The 15,344-nt window shown below is 33.9% G+C and overlaps 1 protein-coding gene across 1 annotated transcript; it reads left to right on the top strand.

Annotated features, from left to right (window-relative positions):
* Nucleotides 1-5,059: 5,059 nt before the first annotated feature.
* On the top strand, nt 5,060-11,014 carry LOC131032140 (uncharacterized). Its single transcript, XM_057963069.2, has 4 exons — nt 5,060-5,576; nt 6,454-6,710; nt 9,595-10,046; nt 10,494-11,014. The coding sequence occupies exons 1-4, from the start codon at nt 5,470-5,472 to the stop codon at nt 10,749-10,751; spliced, it is 1,074 nt and encodes a 357-aa protein (XP_057819052.1). The 5' UTR covers nt 5,060-5,469; the 3' UTR covers nt 10,752-11,014.
* Nucleotides 11,015-15,344: the final 4,330 nt, after the last annotated feature.

Raw genomic sequence — 15,344 nt, 5'->3', positions numbered from 1 at the left:
GTAATACACTCGTGGTTCAATTTCAAACCCTATTCCTCCTATTCAATATACACACAAAAATCCATCAGTCAATTTTTTTAGGAGAGGATACATGATAAAAATCAAAGAGGAAGTTGCAGACAAGAAATAAATTCACTTACTTCTATAGAAGTGTAGACACAGTTGCAGTGGGGTATGGAGGGAGAGAAGAAGAGAAAGAGGGATGGGGTATGGAGAGAGAGAGAGAGAGAGAGAGAGAGAGAGAGAGAGAGAGAGAGAGAGAGAGACCTTGTATGCATTTGAGAGGGAGAGACGATACACTTACATGTGTATAGATATGTTTAATATATTATATATATACATATATTATATGTATATAAACATATTATATATACAATGTCATATTATACACATATTATATATTACATATATTATATGTATATACACATATTATACATAGAATATCATATTATACAATAGCGCGTACAACTGTTTATAGTAAAGATAGCGTGTACACGCTGTTTATAGGGAAACAAGCGCATACGCGTTGTTTACACTATAAATACCCCATACGCGCTTTTTAAACCATAAGTACCCCGTACGCGCTTTTGACTGTTTAGGCTTGGAAATAAACCTGGATGACAAATCTATGGATTGGAAGTTTGATTTCCCTCCATTTCTCTCATTTTTGACGTGTTTTATTTTATCAACTTGGTTTATTGACTTTGTCATCATCAGGTTTACACTTCATAAAGTGGGTATTTCTAAATTTGCCACCATATTTTCACCCATCTTCTGAGCTTTCTAACCATATAATTTGTTTTCAATTTGAACAACAATAACATATTATTATTGAATTTCTTTTACTAATGTCTCCATAGTTCTCATAGACATAGGTGCACCATTTTTTGAATAACTTTTGATATACTTATCCAAATTTAAAAAACTTTATATATTATTGTAGTGCACTCGATTCTTTACAATTTAAAAAAAATAAAATTGTATTTTCGATTTGTTTAGTGCAACTTATGCTTCATGCATGAATAGGTACCGAATTTTCAGGATGTGCTCGATTGGAAAAATCATAAAAAAAAATACTAAACAAAAAATTACAAAAAAATACACATCTTCTAGTGCTCACTCTTAACTATCTTTCTGCCAAAGGATTTGTCAAAATACTAAATCTAACTATGACTTTTTTGATGCGCACGTCAAACACTATGTTATGTTTTTCAGAAAAAATAGGGTCAGTTTTTCGTGCGTGAAGGATTTGACCCCCTTAATCTTATCCAATTTTGAAAAAGTTTCGTAGTTTGGAAACTAGATTCAGAGTACTACAATATTTGTTGTTTGATTATCTTCATATCTTGAATGGATGACTTTCAAATTTTGCCTCCAAGTTTAGGTTCACCTGATTTCAGAAAAAAAAGTGTCTACTTATACCCCCCTTTTGACCACCATCTTTGTGCACTTACCCAAGGCAATGTGTATAAACCAAAACCCTTGCATAACCATCCCTTATATCTATGGATCTTATCTCTACACATCTTTGAAGAAAATATGACAATAAAGAATTGAAAACCATGATCTATGAATTTTTTTTCCTTCACTCCCTCCCAATGTTTCTTAGCCCATATACATAAATCAAAAGATTTGGGAGAAAAACCCCCAAACTTACCTATCAACGCTCTTTCACACAGATCTGAGCTCTGTGAATCAAGGAGGTGATCCGACAATTTTATAGAAACCTTTCCTCCCACCAGATCTGGAATCCTAGTTGACTGTACTTCTCCCTTTCTCCTTCCAGTTTGGTAGTCCATTCCATTCAGTTTAGGATCTATGGGATTAGGTATTTCCTTCGTCTTATAGGAATGATTCTTTCTCCAATATTTAGTAAAACCCCTACCAATCTACATTGGCCTATGAATATATCCATTTCTGCGAAAGCTGGTGTTTAAGTTGGAAACCTCCCCACTATGTCGAGCCCTAAATTTCTTTGATTGGTTGAAATATGGAGGATTGAAACTCCCACCTCTAGATCTTAAATGAGAGTCCCATGCCATAAGCCCAACAGTCGATTTAGGAGCATTCGCCGATGGAGATGGTGATTTTTTACACAAAGGAGTTCTCAGAGGAATATTATTTGGGAATGTGAGCACTCTAGGAACACCATGTGACTTTTAAACCCCTAGCCCCCAATGCCCATATCTGTTTTGTAGAGAAATATTGTTAGGGGTTGTCAGACAACTTTGCATCATATCGAAAACCTCAGGGCTATCAATGTAAAGCCTATTTAAAAAATCTTAATGATTTTCCTGATGTCTAGGGCTTGTTTCCCCATATGGATCTGGCTAATCTCATCAGGAAGCCTGTCATCTTCACATATATTAAAGATTTCTTATTTCCCCTTTTTCAACTTTTTCGGCCACGTGAATGGTTTCTAGTTAGGTTTGGAGAATCTGTGTTTGGCTTGGAGTGGTCTATGGGCCCGATGGAAACTATCCTCCCTTTCTGAATTGCCACTGTTCTTCCCCTGTAGATCATACCTCTGGCACCCATTGCTTTGTCCTCTGCCACCATTCCTATGGGAGTTTTGAAAAAAATTTCCCGCCCAGTTGCAGAGCCCATCTTTTTCCCATTTTTATTCTAATTTGTTTAATAATATTAATTTTGAATAAATCGAGTTTTTATTTTTTATTTCATTCTTCAACTCTTTTTAAATGTATATTTGTTCTTTACTTTTTATGCAATATCTTCATGTGCAACTAACAAATATATTTCAAATTATTTTATAACTAATAATGCTAGAGATTTTTGCATGTAAGAAAATGGATTTTTAATATTTTCTATTGTGTCTCTTGTTCTTTGATTGTGAATTTAAACAACATGACTATTATTATTTTAATTTATTAAATTATACTTAACAACATAGATCTGTATCATACTAAACACAATTACAATAATTTGGGAAAAAATGTATCATCTATCAATCTTAATAACTCTTCAAACAACTTAATTATTTATAGCTATTGTTTTGGCTTTTGAGTAGTAACAAGGCACACTGTAGGATCCATTATGCATGCAAGGGGTCAAAAGTACACATTTTACAATTTCGTATGATACCCACTTAAAGATGCATCAATAACCGTGTTGTTAAAATTGCCAATACTTATGTAAAAATGACCCAACAATTATTAGTACATATGAAAGTTATTAATGAACTTTTAGTTATCTTTTTTTTTTAATTTATTAATTATGAGGTTGGGCAAATAAGGAGTGAATGATAATTGGAATATGGGTGGTAACTGGTGCTCTTCCTCTAACCAATAAAACAAGGATCACCTGACAAGAACATAAGGGAAGGGGCCTAGTTATTGCCCATGTTCCAATTACCATTAATTAGATTTCACTGATTAAAAGCTCACTAACAAATCATCTAATCACCTAATAGTTGCCCATTGGTATATCCAATAGTTGGATAAAAAGTTAGTAATTAGTATCAATTGTGCAACATTATTGCTACCAATAATGCACAATTATTGGGGCATTTGTGTATAAGTATTAGATCAATTCTGCAAACTTTTTGTTTGCCAGATTGATTAGGTAATAGGGCAATAGATAATATGTTTTGGATGACACTTTAGAATGACTGCTTTTTGACCCTTGTGTACATTCTTCTTTACTACCCAAAAGTTAAAACAATAGCTATAAATAATTATGTCCATGCGAAAATAAAAATAAAATCAAAATCTAATATTATGTTTAAAAACTTAGAATGCACATCACCCAACCAATGTCCTCCTTGTTACCCAATTCCAACCCCCATGCTATGACCATGGACACTATGTCCACATTGGTTCTGTAACGATGTGCAATGCTCATGAATTCCACGCCGAGGAGGATGCCCATAATCTGTAGTGGACATAGTTCCAATAGTTGGCAGATTTTTGTCAACCCAACCCCCTGTTACCAAATTTTAAAGAAGCCAAAAAAATGATAATGAAAAGTTCATTAATAAATATCACATTTACCAATAGTGGATAATTTTTTAGCTTTTTTTTTACCATAATTAGCTCATTGTGCACCGCTACTGGGACATTTGTGCATAAGTATTGGGGCATTTGTCCATTGCTATTGGCTAGTTTGAGTTATCTACTATTGGTGCAAAGGTGATTATGTATCAGATGACACTTTGAAATGACCACTTTTTGACATTTGCGCACATAACGAATTCCTCAATGTGCATCGTTACTACCCAGAAGCCGAATCCTTAGTTCTAAGCAGTTAAGTCGTATATGGAGACAACTTAAAAAAATCAAAATCCGATATACGGTTTGAGAGTTCTAGGTGCACGAACTTAGCTATGTCCACTACTGGTACGCTTCCCCCAATACTCTTCCCTTGCGTATCTTCATGCTTTAAAACCCTAAAACCCTTATATGAAATGTTAAATTCATTTGGTCATTTACTAATATAGCCTAAGTTGGCCTAGTGGTGGAGAACTTGTGCTCTTGAAAGAGAGATGACAAATTCAAATCCCACAAGAATATACCTTATTTGTAGACCCATATATCTTTTCCTTTCCTACCTAATACGAATATACCTTATTTGTAGACCCATATATCTTTTCCTTTCCTACCTAATACTTTTCTCCCAACTTGTGACTACCTAGTAAATCAAAACAATTAAGGAAACGTGATGTACGCTGTTCAACACTAGTTTACAGGAATTACCATATGCATTATGCCTGGCTTACACGACATACCATAAGCATTTTTCCTCCAACACACTTGTGCACGAATTTGTCACACTCTTGCACGAATTTGTCACACTTGTGCCCGAATTTGTCAGGAATGGTGGAAAGTATCGTCATTCAACTCTTCACGGTGAGTTGATTTATTGGGACGCTGACCATCTAGAATGCCAAGTAGGATTCATCACGCCGCCATGCCAGCCTGTCACTCACCCGCTAGAGTATACACAGTGAATATCTACACGCTAGGAAGTATACACAGTGAATATAGACCTATCTGTCATGGCAGCTGTACAGAAGAAAAATGTGGTAGTTGTGGTTTCAAAGTTTCTCTCAGAATACTAGGTAGGAGGTGGGCCACTGAAAACTAATCTTAATTTACACAGCCATACTGGGTTCCAATATCCTTTGTTTGTCTCGTCTCGTTCAGAGAATTCAAAATTGGAGGCGTAATGCCTAGTCCACAATTTCGATTTTAGATCTCCTTTTGATCGGAGACCGGGCTTAACATTTCAACTTCAAAATTTTTTGCGTCTCTATAAAGACCTAAGATATCTAGAGCAAAACCCAAGAGTCGTACAATTCGATTAGCGTTCAGCGAAATTGCGAATACGAGCCTGCATTTGCATATACACGGTATATTAAGACAAGCAGTACATACACAGTGAATATACGAGCCTGGATTTGCATATACAGTAAAATTAGGGTAAGAAGTACATACACAGTGAATATCCGTCATGGCGGCAGTGCAGAAGAAGAGGGTTGTTATTGTGGGAGGCGGAGTTGCAGGGGCCAACGCTGCCAAGGCCTTGGAAGACCACGCTGACGTCACGCTTATAGATCCGTATGTGTCATGGAAGTCTCTAGTTTTTCTGATTTTTACTGTTTTTTTTGTAAATTTTTGTTTTGTTAGGAAAACTTGAAATGCATTTTATTTGATTACAGGAAGCAGTATTTTGAAATACCTTATGTCATGAAAGTCTCCTTTTTTTTTCTGATTTTTTTCAAATTTTGTGGAAAATTTGTCATGGATTTTATTTGATTAAGGGAAGGGTACCAATAGTGGACATAGTTCTAATAGTGGACACCTTTTTGTCAACCCAACCCCATGTAGGAGATTGTAAAAGAGCTCAAAAAATGTACCGATAGTGCACCAATATTGAATATCACATGTACCAATAGTGGATAATTTTTCAACTTTTTTGCTCATTTGTGCACCACTACTGACCCATCTGTGCACCACTACTCGACATTTGTGCAAAACTACTGGAGCATTTATCCACTACTACTAGAAATTATGAGTTATCTACTATTGGCGCAAAGGAGTTCATGTATGGGTAAACATTTTGAAATGACCACTTTTTGACCTTTCGGCACATAACAATTTCCACAACATGCATCGTCACTACCCATAAGCCGGATCCTTAGTTATAAGCAGTTAAGTCATATATGAAGACAACCCCAAAAAAAAATTGAAATCCGACATAAGGTTTGAGAATTCTATGTACTCAAAGTTAGCTATGTCAAATTCTTTGATTTTCTCTGATTTTTTAAATTTTTTTGTTTTGTTAGAAAGAGAATTAGAAATGGATTTCATTTGATTACGAGAAGGAGTATTTTGATTTTGAAATACCTTATGTCACGAGTCTCTGGTTTTTTCTGATTTTGTAAATTTTTGTTTTGATAAAGGAGAATTTGAAATGGATTTGATTTGATGACAGGAAGGAGTATTTTGAAGTACCATATGCGAAACTAAGGTGTATGGTGGAGCCAGGTTTTGCGGAAAAATCTGTGTTTTTGCACAGCGAATATTTAAAGAAGGCGAAGATTATTGTGTCAACTGTGACAGGGATGACAAAGGAGGCAGTTACAACTGCTTCAGGGGAAAAAGTACAATATGATTTTCTGGTGATTGCCTGTGGGACTCCTCATACTGGCCCTTCCACAACAACTGAGAGACTCAAACAAATTCAATCAAGTAAGTTACCCATTAACTGCCATGTTTGGTTAATTACAAGGGCAAAAAGATTGATAAATTCCCTAGTTTGGTAGCCTCTACTTTAAAGTTTTCCTTTGTTTTGGGTGATCATTAGAATGAATTCATTAAATATCTTTAAAATACTAGCATATAGCATCAAGTAATGTGGAAAGCGTGTTTACTTAGTTCGACATAGAAGGGTGCAGGGTTAAGTCCATCAAATTTCAATTTTGATTTTTCAGTTGGAAAGAGACAAGTTTATGGTCACGTGATCATTTTTACAACTAGTAGTCCATAAACCGTTAGATTGATAAACCCTAATGATACATCAAATATAGATTCTTAGATCAACTCTACCTTACAACCCTTAGCAAATATTGTTGAATGGGTTAAATTGCTTGCATCACCATGCAATTAAAATAACAATAATGAGAAAACAATTAATATAGGACATCCACAAGAAAATTATAGATCACATGATGTAAAGATTTTTCTAGAGAAATTTTCAAATAGTGTATTAGATTGGTAATAATCTTGGAACCATAATTTTTTACTTAATCTATTTAGAGATGAGCCAAAATGTTGGTTGGGAAAAACTTTGGTATTCCAAACTTGTCCTATAATTACAAACTAGTTTTATGTACTCACTAAATGTATCTTGGTTTCCTCTATGTTTCTTAATATATGAGAACTAGCAATACTTAAAAATAGTCTAAAGGATTTATGTGACTTTATAATGAGCTCTCATCTTGATCAATCCTTAAAAGTTAAATAATGATCAAATACAATAATCTTCACTTATGCAAATGCTTGTAGAATGATTGAATTGATTTCGTTTAAATATAAGAGCATAGAAACATATTACATAAACTCATGTTTGGTTTGCCCTAGGCACAAAAGTTAATGGCAGTAATTCAAGAAATTTGAATTTATTCATTTTCATTTGGTAAGACTGAGTAACTATTGTGAGGATGACATAAGAACTATTTTTAAATTGTACAATGGAATACATGTGACCATAAGAGTGATAAACACATGAATAAGGTGAATGTAAAAGTATGTATGAACATGTGAAATTGGATAAGTGGTAGGTACAAAGTAAAATATGTAAGAAGGTAGGTGGATAACATAAGGAAAAGAACCTAGCTTTGCACAAGATTATGTCAATTGTCAATATCACTATATACCAAAGCACTTACCACAAAATAACTTGCACAAAATTGAATGAAAAATGACATGGGTATATGCCAATTTTATATTTACAATCATGTATTAGCGTGATTTTTGAGGCCTTAGATAATCATGTATTTAGATAAGATAGGCGAGCACAAATTAATATGTTTTTAGGAGGTTTAACAATTAAGAATTTATTTTCTAATAATTTTTTATAAGCCAAGAATTCTCAAAAGTAGATTATGCATCACTTTCATATCATAAACAATAGTCTATGGGCCTTCACCATCATGCAACCACAATCTTCAATAGACATGATATTTTCATATTTAATATAAGTGAGAGAAAATACTTTTGAAAAAAATATGAAAAATGCTTTGGGAAAAAATATGAAAATGTTTTTAGATAAATATTTTGATCAAACTTTGTGGTCCATTGCTTCATCGTTTCTTGATGACGAATCACAAAATTTGATCTTAAATATTGATTTTAAAAACTTGTAAATAATTTTCACCAAAACACATCAAATTAACATTCTTAAAAAATTAAATTTGCTAAATTCTCCATTGAGAATTTAAAATAGGTGTCACATTTGTGAAGTTGTATTTTTGTTTTCTTCAAGATGATAAAATTATTCAAAAGGTGAAAGAAACATAAAACAATCATGCATGTATGAAACCTTGAGATTTAACTTCTATTTAAGACAAAACATAGAAATAGTGACAATTTAAATGATAGGTTTGTCTTTCCTTTATCATGTGAAGTTTTAAGATCTAAATAGTTTGATAGTTGATCTTATTTGTCAAATATTTACTTTTAATAGTTATTCTTTGAAAGTTACACTTTAGATTTAAGAGACATTTTATTCAAAAAAATTATTAAATTAATTATATTGGAATAATTTTATATAAATTTTCATAAATTGTTCAAAATTTCTTTTCTATATGATACAATCTTCTTAAAATTTTAATTGCATTTTATGAAAAATATATAAATATAGCTACGTGGCCATCAAATTTAAGCTATCCATGAAATAAACAACAAATCAACTTTAAAATGTTGAAATCTATATACTTTATTTTGCATTGTTAACTTTGACAAACACTACTATTATCATATTAGATTTAAATGATAAAAATATTCTTTGACGTATTTCAATGATAAATTAAAATAACATTGATGAATCCTTTTCATTAATTTTTTTTACTTTAATATTTAATATCATGATTTAGGTTAACATATAAATGTGGCAAGCTAATACATCCATTCCGTGTAATGTTGTTGTTGTTTTTATTTTTTATTTTTTATGGTTATATATATGTTAGAAGGATAAGCATTATGATATTTTTGTAGCATACATATATTAGCTTTATAAATTGTTATTTTATTTTTTGTGATCAAAGTTTTTAAAATATATATTTTTAGTTTTAGACTTTCTTTTTATACATATTTCAATATAAGAGTAGAACTTGAATTAACATGTCCATTCACATAATTTAAATGCATTTTATTGTTACATTATATTCACTTCCGATTTCTTTCACTCTTGTAGCTTATCCATATTGTAATGCAATTTATTTGATGCCTATACTTAATTTAGCTATATAACATTTAATTTTAAAATATTTTAGATTGTAATGTGTATACAAGTTAAAATTCATAAATTGGATTTAAAGGTTGATGATTTTTATTATTTATCTTGGATTGACAGAAAACAAGAAGATTAAAGATGCCAAGACAATTCTAATAATTGGAGGAGGACCTGCTGGAGTGGAGTTGGCTGGAGAGATAATAAGTGATTTTCCAGAAAAAAAAGTTATTCTCCTCCATTCTCGTGGTAGGCTTCATGATATTTTAGGAGAGAAATCATCTCAAAAATCTCTCAATTGGTTGAAGGGAAAGAATGTGGATGTGCATTTCAATGAACGTATTGACTTGAGCAACATTTCAGAGACAACAACAAGCTTCACTACAAATAGTGGGAAGACCATCATTGCAGATTGCCATTTTATATGTATAGGTAAAAAGCTGGGGACCTCATGGGTGAAGGATTCTATGTTTCAGGATGTTGTGGATGAACGAGGCCAAATCAAGGTGGATAAATATCTACGAGTTGAAGGAACAACTAATGTCTTTGCAGGGGGGGATATCATTAATGTTAAGGTAAGCTCATTTTTATCAAATATGATAAATGGTTTGATAATATTCTACTTATCTTTACTCAAATATCTATTCTTCCATGTATTTAAATCATATATTTGCTTAAAAATTTGTGAGATTATATTTTTATATGGTAAAATATTTAGTTATACTTCAAGTGGGAACCACTCTAGTTTAACAACACATAATTCAATGGCCAAATAGTAAATATTAACTCTACATTGGTACATGCCTAGAAATAGTTAATAATTGTCCTATTTTTATTGGTGAAAATTTACCTTTAACTATTAAATTGTTTGGTGTTTAAGAATACTTAGTTGAAACTTCCTCTTCCTAAAAGACTCATCTCATTAATTATCCTATAGTACACCATCCACTAAGAAAAGTATTTATTTATCATAGTATTGTGCTTCCTTAACTAACCAAAACTTATAATGTGGGATGATACAGGAATTGAAGCAAGGAAACAGTGCAATGATGCATGCAGTATTGATTGCAGAGAATATAAAGAAGCTCTCCAAAAATCCAAATGAATCAAAATTGGGAACTTATAAACCAATTCCAAATATTGCCTCGATAAGCTTGGGCAGGGACACAGCAAATACACAACTACCCTTTGGGACATTTTGCAACCGCTTTTTCGGCATGCTTATAGCTAGAGACTTGTTTGTTAGTCGTACTCGCAAAGGCTTTGGCCTTAAAGCATAGTCTTCTAAAACGACAAGTTAGAATATTCACTTATTATTAATATTTTTTATTGTGGGAATTTAGAGACATGCTTGAGAGTTGCTTGAAAATTAAATAGTATTTTTTCATGTTGAAATTGCTACCAATTTTTTTTTTTCTTCTCAAGCCTAAAGAATTAGTTTACTATCTTCTATATGATTGGTGCTTTAGACTGTAAAAGCTCTTTGCTTTGTTTATTTTCTCAAGAATAGTGTTTATATCTTAATATATATATTTTTCATGAACATGTGTGTCAAATTTTATTTATTTAAAAATATATACAGATATCCACAAAAAATATATGACACGAGGTCACTCCTCAAAGTCACATGGGAATGCCTAGAAAGCTAGATAATAGATTTAATAAGAAAGATTCCTAAGCAGTAAGAGAAACACTAATGGGAGGCAAAGGGGGATCCCAATCATCCGATTTATCCAATACATTAGTAGAGTCTGGGGTGATGTTAGGAAGGGACCACCCCTCATCAACATTAGTTTATCCCTTCTCGTTATCTTCATTCCTCACAAATAAAATCGCTAGACCTGTTGGATATGGTTGGTCATTGTTGCTGCTAGGATATGTTGTTATCATTGATGTCAACATATTCCTGTGATTTATTCCAGTGTGATTGGGAAGATTTTCTGATCTGGTTTTGTAGTTTGGTTTTGTTGATCACTGTTTTGCAGAATCTGGTATTCCCTCTGGTATATTCTGGTGTGATCAGATCTTGTGCTGAGACTTTGGGATATTGTTTTGGTTGGTCTTGTGTATCTTTATTTCAGATGGTTCATGATTTGGTGCTCCGCAAGTTATCTTTCTTCATGACAGTTGTTGATTGGTTGTGTTCTTGAGCTTCTAGACGTTGATAGATGAAGATTTGAAAAGTGGTGTTGGTGGAGTTGTTCCTGATGATTCTAACATGCTTGTTGGTGTTTCCTATTCATATCCTATTTGTTTTGGCAATCCACATTGATCATTGTGCAAATTTTTGGTGGTTTTCATCAATCGGTATTGATTCGTGTTATGCGGTATTTCTGGTGGTGTAGCGTGTTGCGGTTGATCTTGGCGTGATTTCTGGTGGATTTGATCATTTGGGAATTTGAATTAGGACCATGTTATGCTATTTAAATCACTATATTGGTTTGGTGGTTGTTCTTTGTTTCGTGTAATTTAATTTTGTAATTGTAAGTTGAGGGTTGAGGGTTTAGCCAACCTTGTTATCAAGGTTGATGAACTGTATATATATGTGAGTTATTCTTGTAGTTTGGGTGTAGATGTTATGTTTGCATTATCAGAGAGTGGTATATGTGCGAACAAGAGATTTATCATTCAGTTTTGAGTCTGAGATGAGATTGGTGTTGCAGGGTGGACATCTGTGCTTAACTAAAACTGTAGTTAGGCATTTGGAGATGCTATTCTTTCAGTTCATTTATTCTGGATTGTAGTCTGAATCGTATTGTAAGTCAGTGATACAACCCTAAGGGTTGTAGCCTTCTGGGCAAATATCTTTTGAGCAATGAGCTCTAGGCAGTGTGCTTGGATGCATGTGCATTCCCTATTGTAATATTTTCACATACTACTGCAAAGTATCATCTTACTGTGGGTAGGTTCCCACCATGGTTTTTCCCTTAACCGGGTTTTCCATGTCAAAAATCTTGGTGTCGTGTGTTGTCCTATTAATTTGTTTATATGTTTATTGTTGTTGTTTGTTAGATTTGTTGTTGTTGTGGTTAAAGTTTTATATTTTGGTGAAGACTGATTCACCCCCCCCCCCCCTCCCAGTCTTCCATCTTGGATGCTGCTAATAGAGCCAACCAATAGAGCCACTTTGAAGAGTCTGACCATCCATTACCACAACTAGTAGATAGCCTTTCCCCACATGTAGGCCACTTGAAGGTAAAACCTCCACATAGTGGAGAGGCATAGTGTCGTCGAGTTGCTCCTACCACCAAAGTGGTGATGAGGAGCCTCAGATCTAGGAGAGTGAGAACATTGAGCCGAAAAGCTTTGGTCACGCCTGCATCCATGAGTTAGCAAATAGTTGTGGGAAGCACAAGTGTCTAGGGTGACCCTAGCCATAGTACAAGGGGAATTACCCCAATGATCAACTCTTGGAGGTGGGCCACCTCCAGTGCCACTTTATTTGCTCTTGGAGGTGGGCCACCTCCAGTGCCACTTTATTTGCTTGAACTTGAATCTAAAGCATGACAATATTACAAATAAAGGCTTTAGTTAAAAGTGAAACAAAAGTATCAATAGAGCTATGATAAAAAGTAACAATATTCCTATCTTTCCATAAGGAAAAAATAATCTTCACCTTGAAATCATGCCAAAGATGGGTATACTTAAAGGGAATGAACTCAAGACCAATCCCTCAAAATAATCACGTGCCAAAAAAAAAGGTTCTAGTCGAAAGGGGTGAAAGAATTCATGAATCAAACTCCATAGATGTTGAGCATGGCGGCAAAACCACAAGTGGTTTTTGAAAGACTCTTGTTGGATGCAGAGTAAACAAACGAGGTCCAAATCTCCCATAAGCTTAACGCAATAGCCCACAGGCAAGCGTTGGAAAAGAATACATTGGAAAAAATGGGAAAGTTTAGGTTCAATGATAGTCGCCCAAATATTGTGAAATCAATGTTGCCAAACAGACAAAGCTGACTACAAAGGCCACTGCAAATTTAAAGTTGATCAAAGAAGATAGAGGTGAAACCATTGTTGCACTAGAAGGTGTGGGGAGAGCTAATGGTAACCCAAATGTGACTTATAATTACAAAAATAAGTGTTAGGATGTCAATTCCAATCCTTCGTCCAAGGTCTAACAAAGTGAATGCCAAGTTTGTGTAGCATATTCAGAGGTAGAGCTAACACAAATTTTTTGTATGTCTCTGAATATGGTCTCAAAAGATGGTACTTAACTTTCAAATCTTCCCAAGAATGGAGATTCATAGAAGCTCTGGAGAACAAATCACAGGGCATACAAATGCCTTTTTTATGAAATCGTAAGGCACAAAACTAAGGCACGTGAGCTAAGGAAAATCCTTGAATTTGGATGAGAGGAGATCACTAGAGGTTGCACACTGGTTGAAAGATAACCCATCTTGAAAGTTAGAGCCGACCCACCAAAGCTAACGCTTAACAACTTTGGAGTACAATAGATACTTTTGGCAAATAAGTGTCCTCAATATGAATGACATCTTTCATAACCATAAGGGTTTGGAAACCAATCCTCTTCTAGGTAGGTTGATTGGCCAAAAACCCAAAATAAATATAGTGCCTAAGAAGAATATTCTAGGCCTCATTACCAAAAATAGCTGCCATAATCCATTTGGCACAAAAAGCCAAACCTTGTCTTTGGATGGAAAGAAGCCCAAGCCCACCAAAGTCACATGGGAGGCAACAAACTTCTAAGCGATGTGTTGAAAACCCTTGTGGTCTTCAAAAGAGGCCCATAAAAAATCATGGAGGAGTTTTTCTAACTTCATATAAGAGGTGTTAACGTGGGCCTAGCAAGAAGAGTAATACACATGAGTGACCACAAGGATTTTAGAGCTGACCCAAAATTTACTAGCCAATGAAAATGGCTTAGTAATCCAGTAAGAGATTTTCTTCTCGATTCTAGCAAGGACCATATTCTAAAGGCCCACAAGGGAATATTATAAGGAAAATGGAAATGCCCAAAAAAATGAAAGATTTCCCCATGTCCAATCCTCTTTCAACCATACACCTGAAGGAAAAAAGGCACAAAAACAAAGTATTATTAATAGCACTTAGTTTTATGCCATGGGATGATAGAACTAGAAGATAGGCAAAAGGTGTCAAGGGGACAAAGAGCTTCTTTGATAGTTTTATCTTCTTCAATGAGTGTGAGAAAAGAGTCACCCACAAAATGCCTATTAACCAACTGGTTAGGTGACTTAGACATGGCAATTCCTCTAACCATCCTAGAGGAGATATAGTTTTCCAACAAATACCCAAATCCTTTAGCAACAAGAACATACAAAGAAAAAGCAAGAGGAAAACCTTGGTGATGTAGGAGTTGATGATACAACCACAAGAGCCAAGATTTATCTACAAGAAAAACACCTATGACACAAAATAGATCAAGCAAGAGATTACATGTTCAATTACAACTTGAGAATTTTGTATTATTGCACAATACAGAAGGAGATATAATTACAATGAATAAATGAATCCTTATAAAGGATGAATGAAACCCTGGACAAAACCCTAATGCTAATTAGGAGGACTAAAGCAATCCAAAGTAGGAGCTAAATTAAGCTCAACTACAACTAGAAATAATGCTAGAAAAACAAACTCTAGATAACAAAAACACACGAAAGTTTAGCTTAAGTGAAAAAGTAACAAAGGATCTAATTAATTAAATAATTAGATAAATGTTGTAATTACTCCAATAGGCGGATAGAATGGTGAAGCACACAAGTTGTAGATTGGCAACCATTGATGGTGATGCATGTAGAAGCATCCCTAAAGAGCATTTGCATAGGTTGAATAAAGCAAGGACCAAAATAGATAGAATGCAATATATCCAAAATAAAATGCCATTCAATGCA

This window comes from Cryptomeria japonica, chromosome 4, assembly GCF_030272615.1.
Source record: "Cryptomeria japonica chromosome 4, Sugi_1.0, whole genome shotgun sequence".
NCBI classification, from domain to species: Eukaryota; Viridiplantae; Streptophyta; class Pinopsida; order Cupressales; family Cupressaceae; genus Cryptomeria; species Cryptomeria japonica.
Note: the sequence above shows the minus strand (reverse complement) of the source record. Positions and strands in the feature narration are given on the sequence as shown.

Bases quoted from the DNA above. Each gene is read 5' to 3' on its own strand.
- LOC131032140 (XM_057963069.2), top strand. From the start codon at position 5,470: ATGGCGGCAGTGCAGAAGAAGAGGGTTGTTATTGTGGGAGGCGGAGTT. The intron at 6,711-9,594 runs GTAAGTTACCCA...TTGGATTGACAG, and splicing joins ACTCAAACAAATTCAATCAA to AAAACAAGAAGATTAAAGAT. The intron at 10,047-10,493 runs GTAAGCTCATTT...GGGATGATACAG, and splicing joins GGGATATCATTAATGTTAAG to GAATTGAAGCAAGGAAACAG.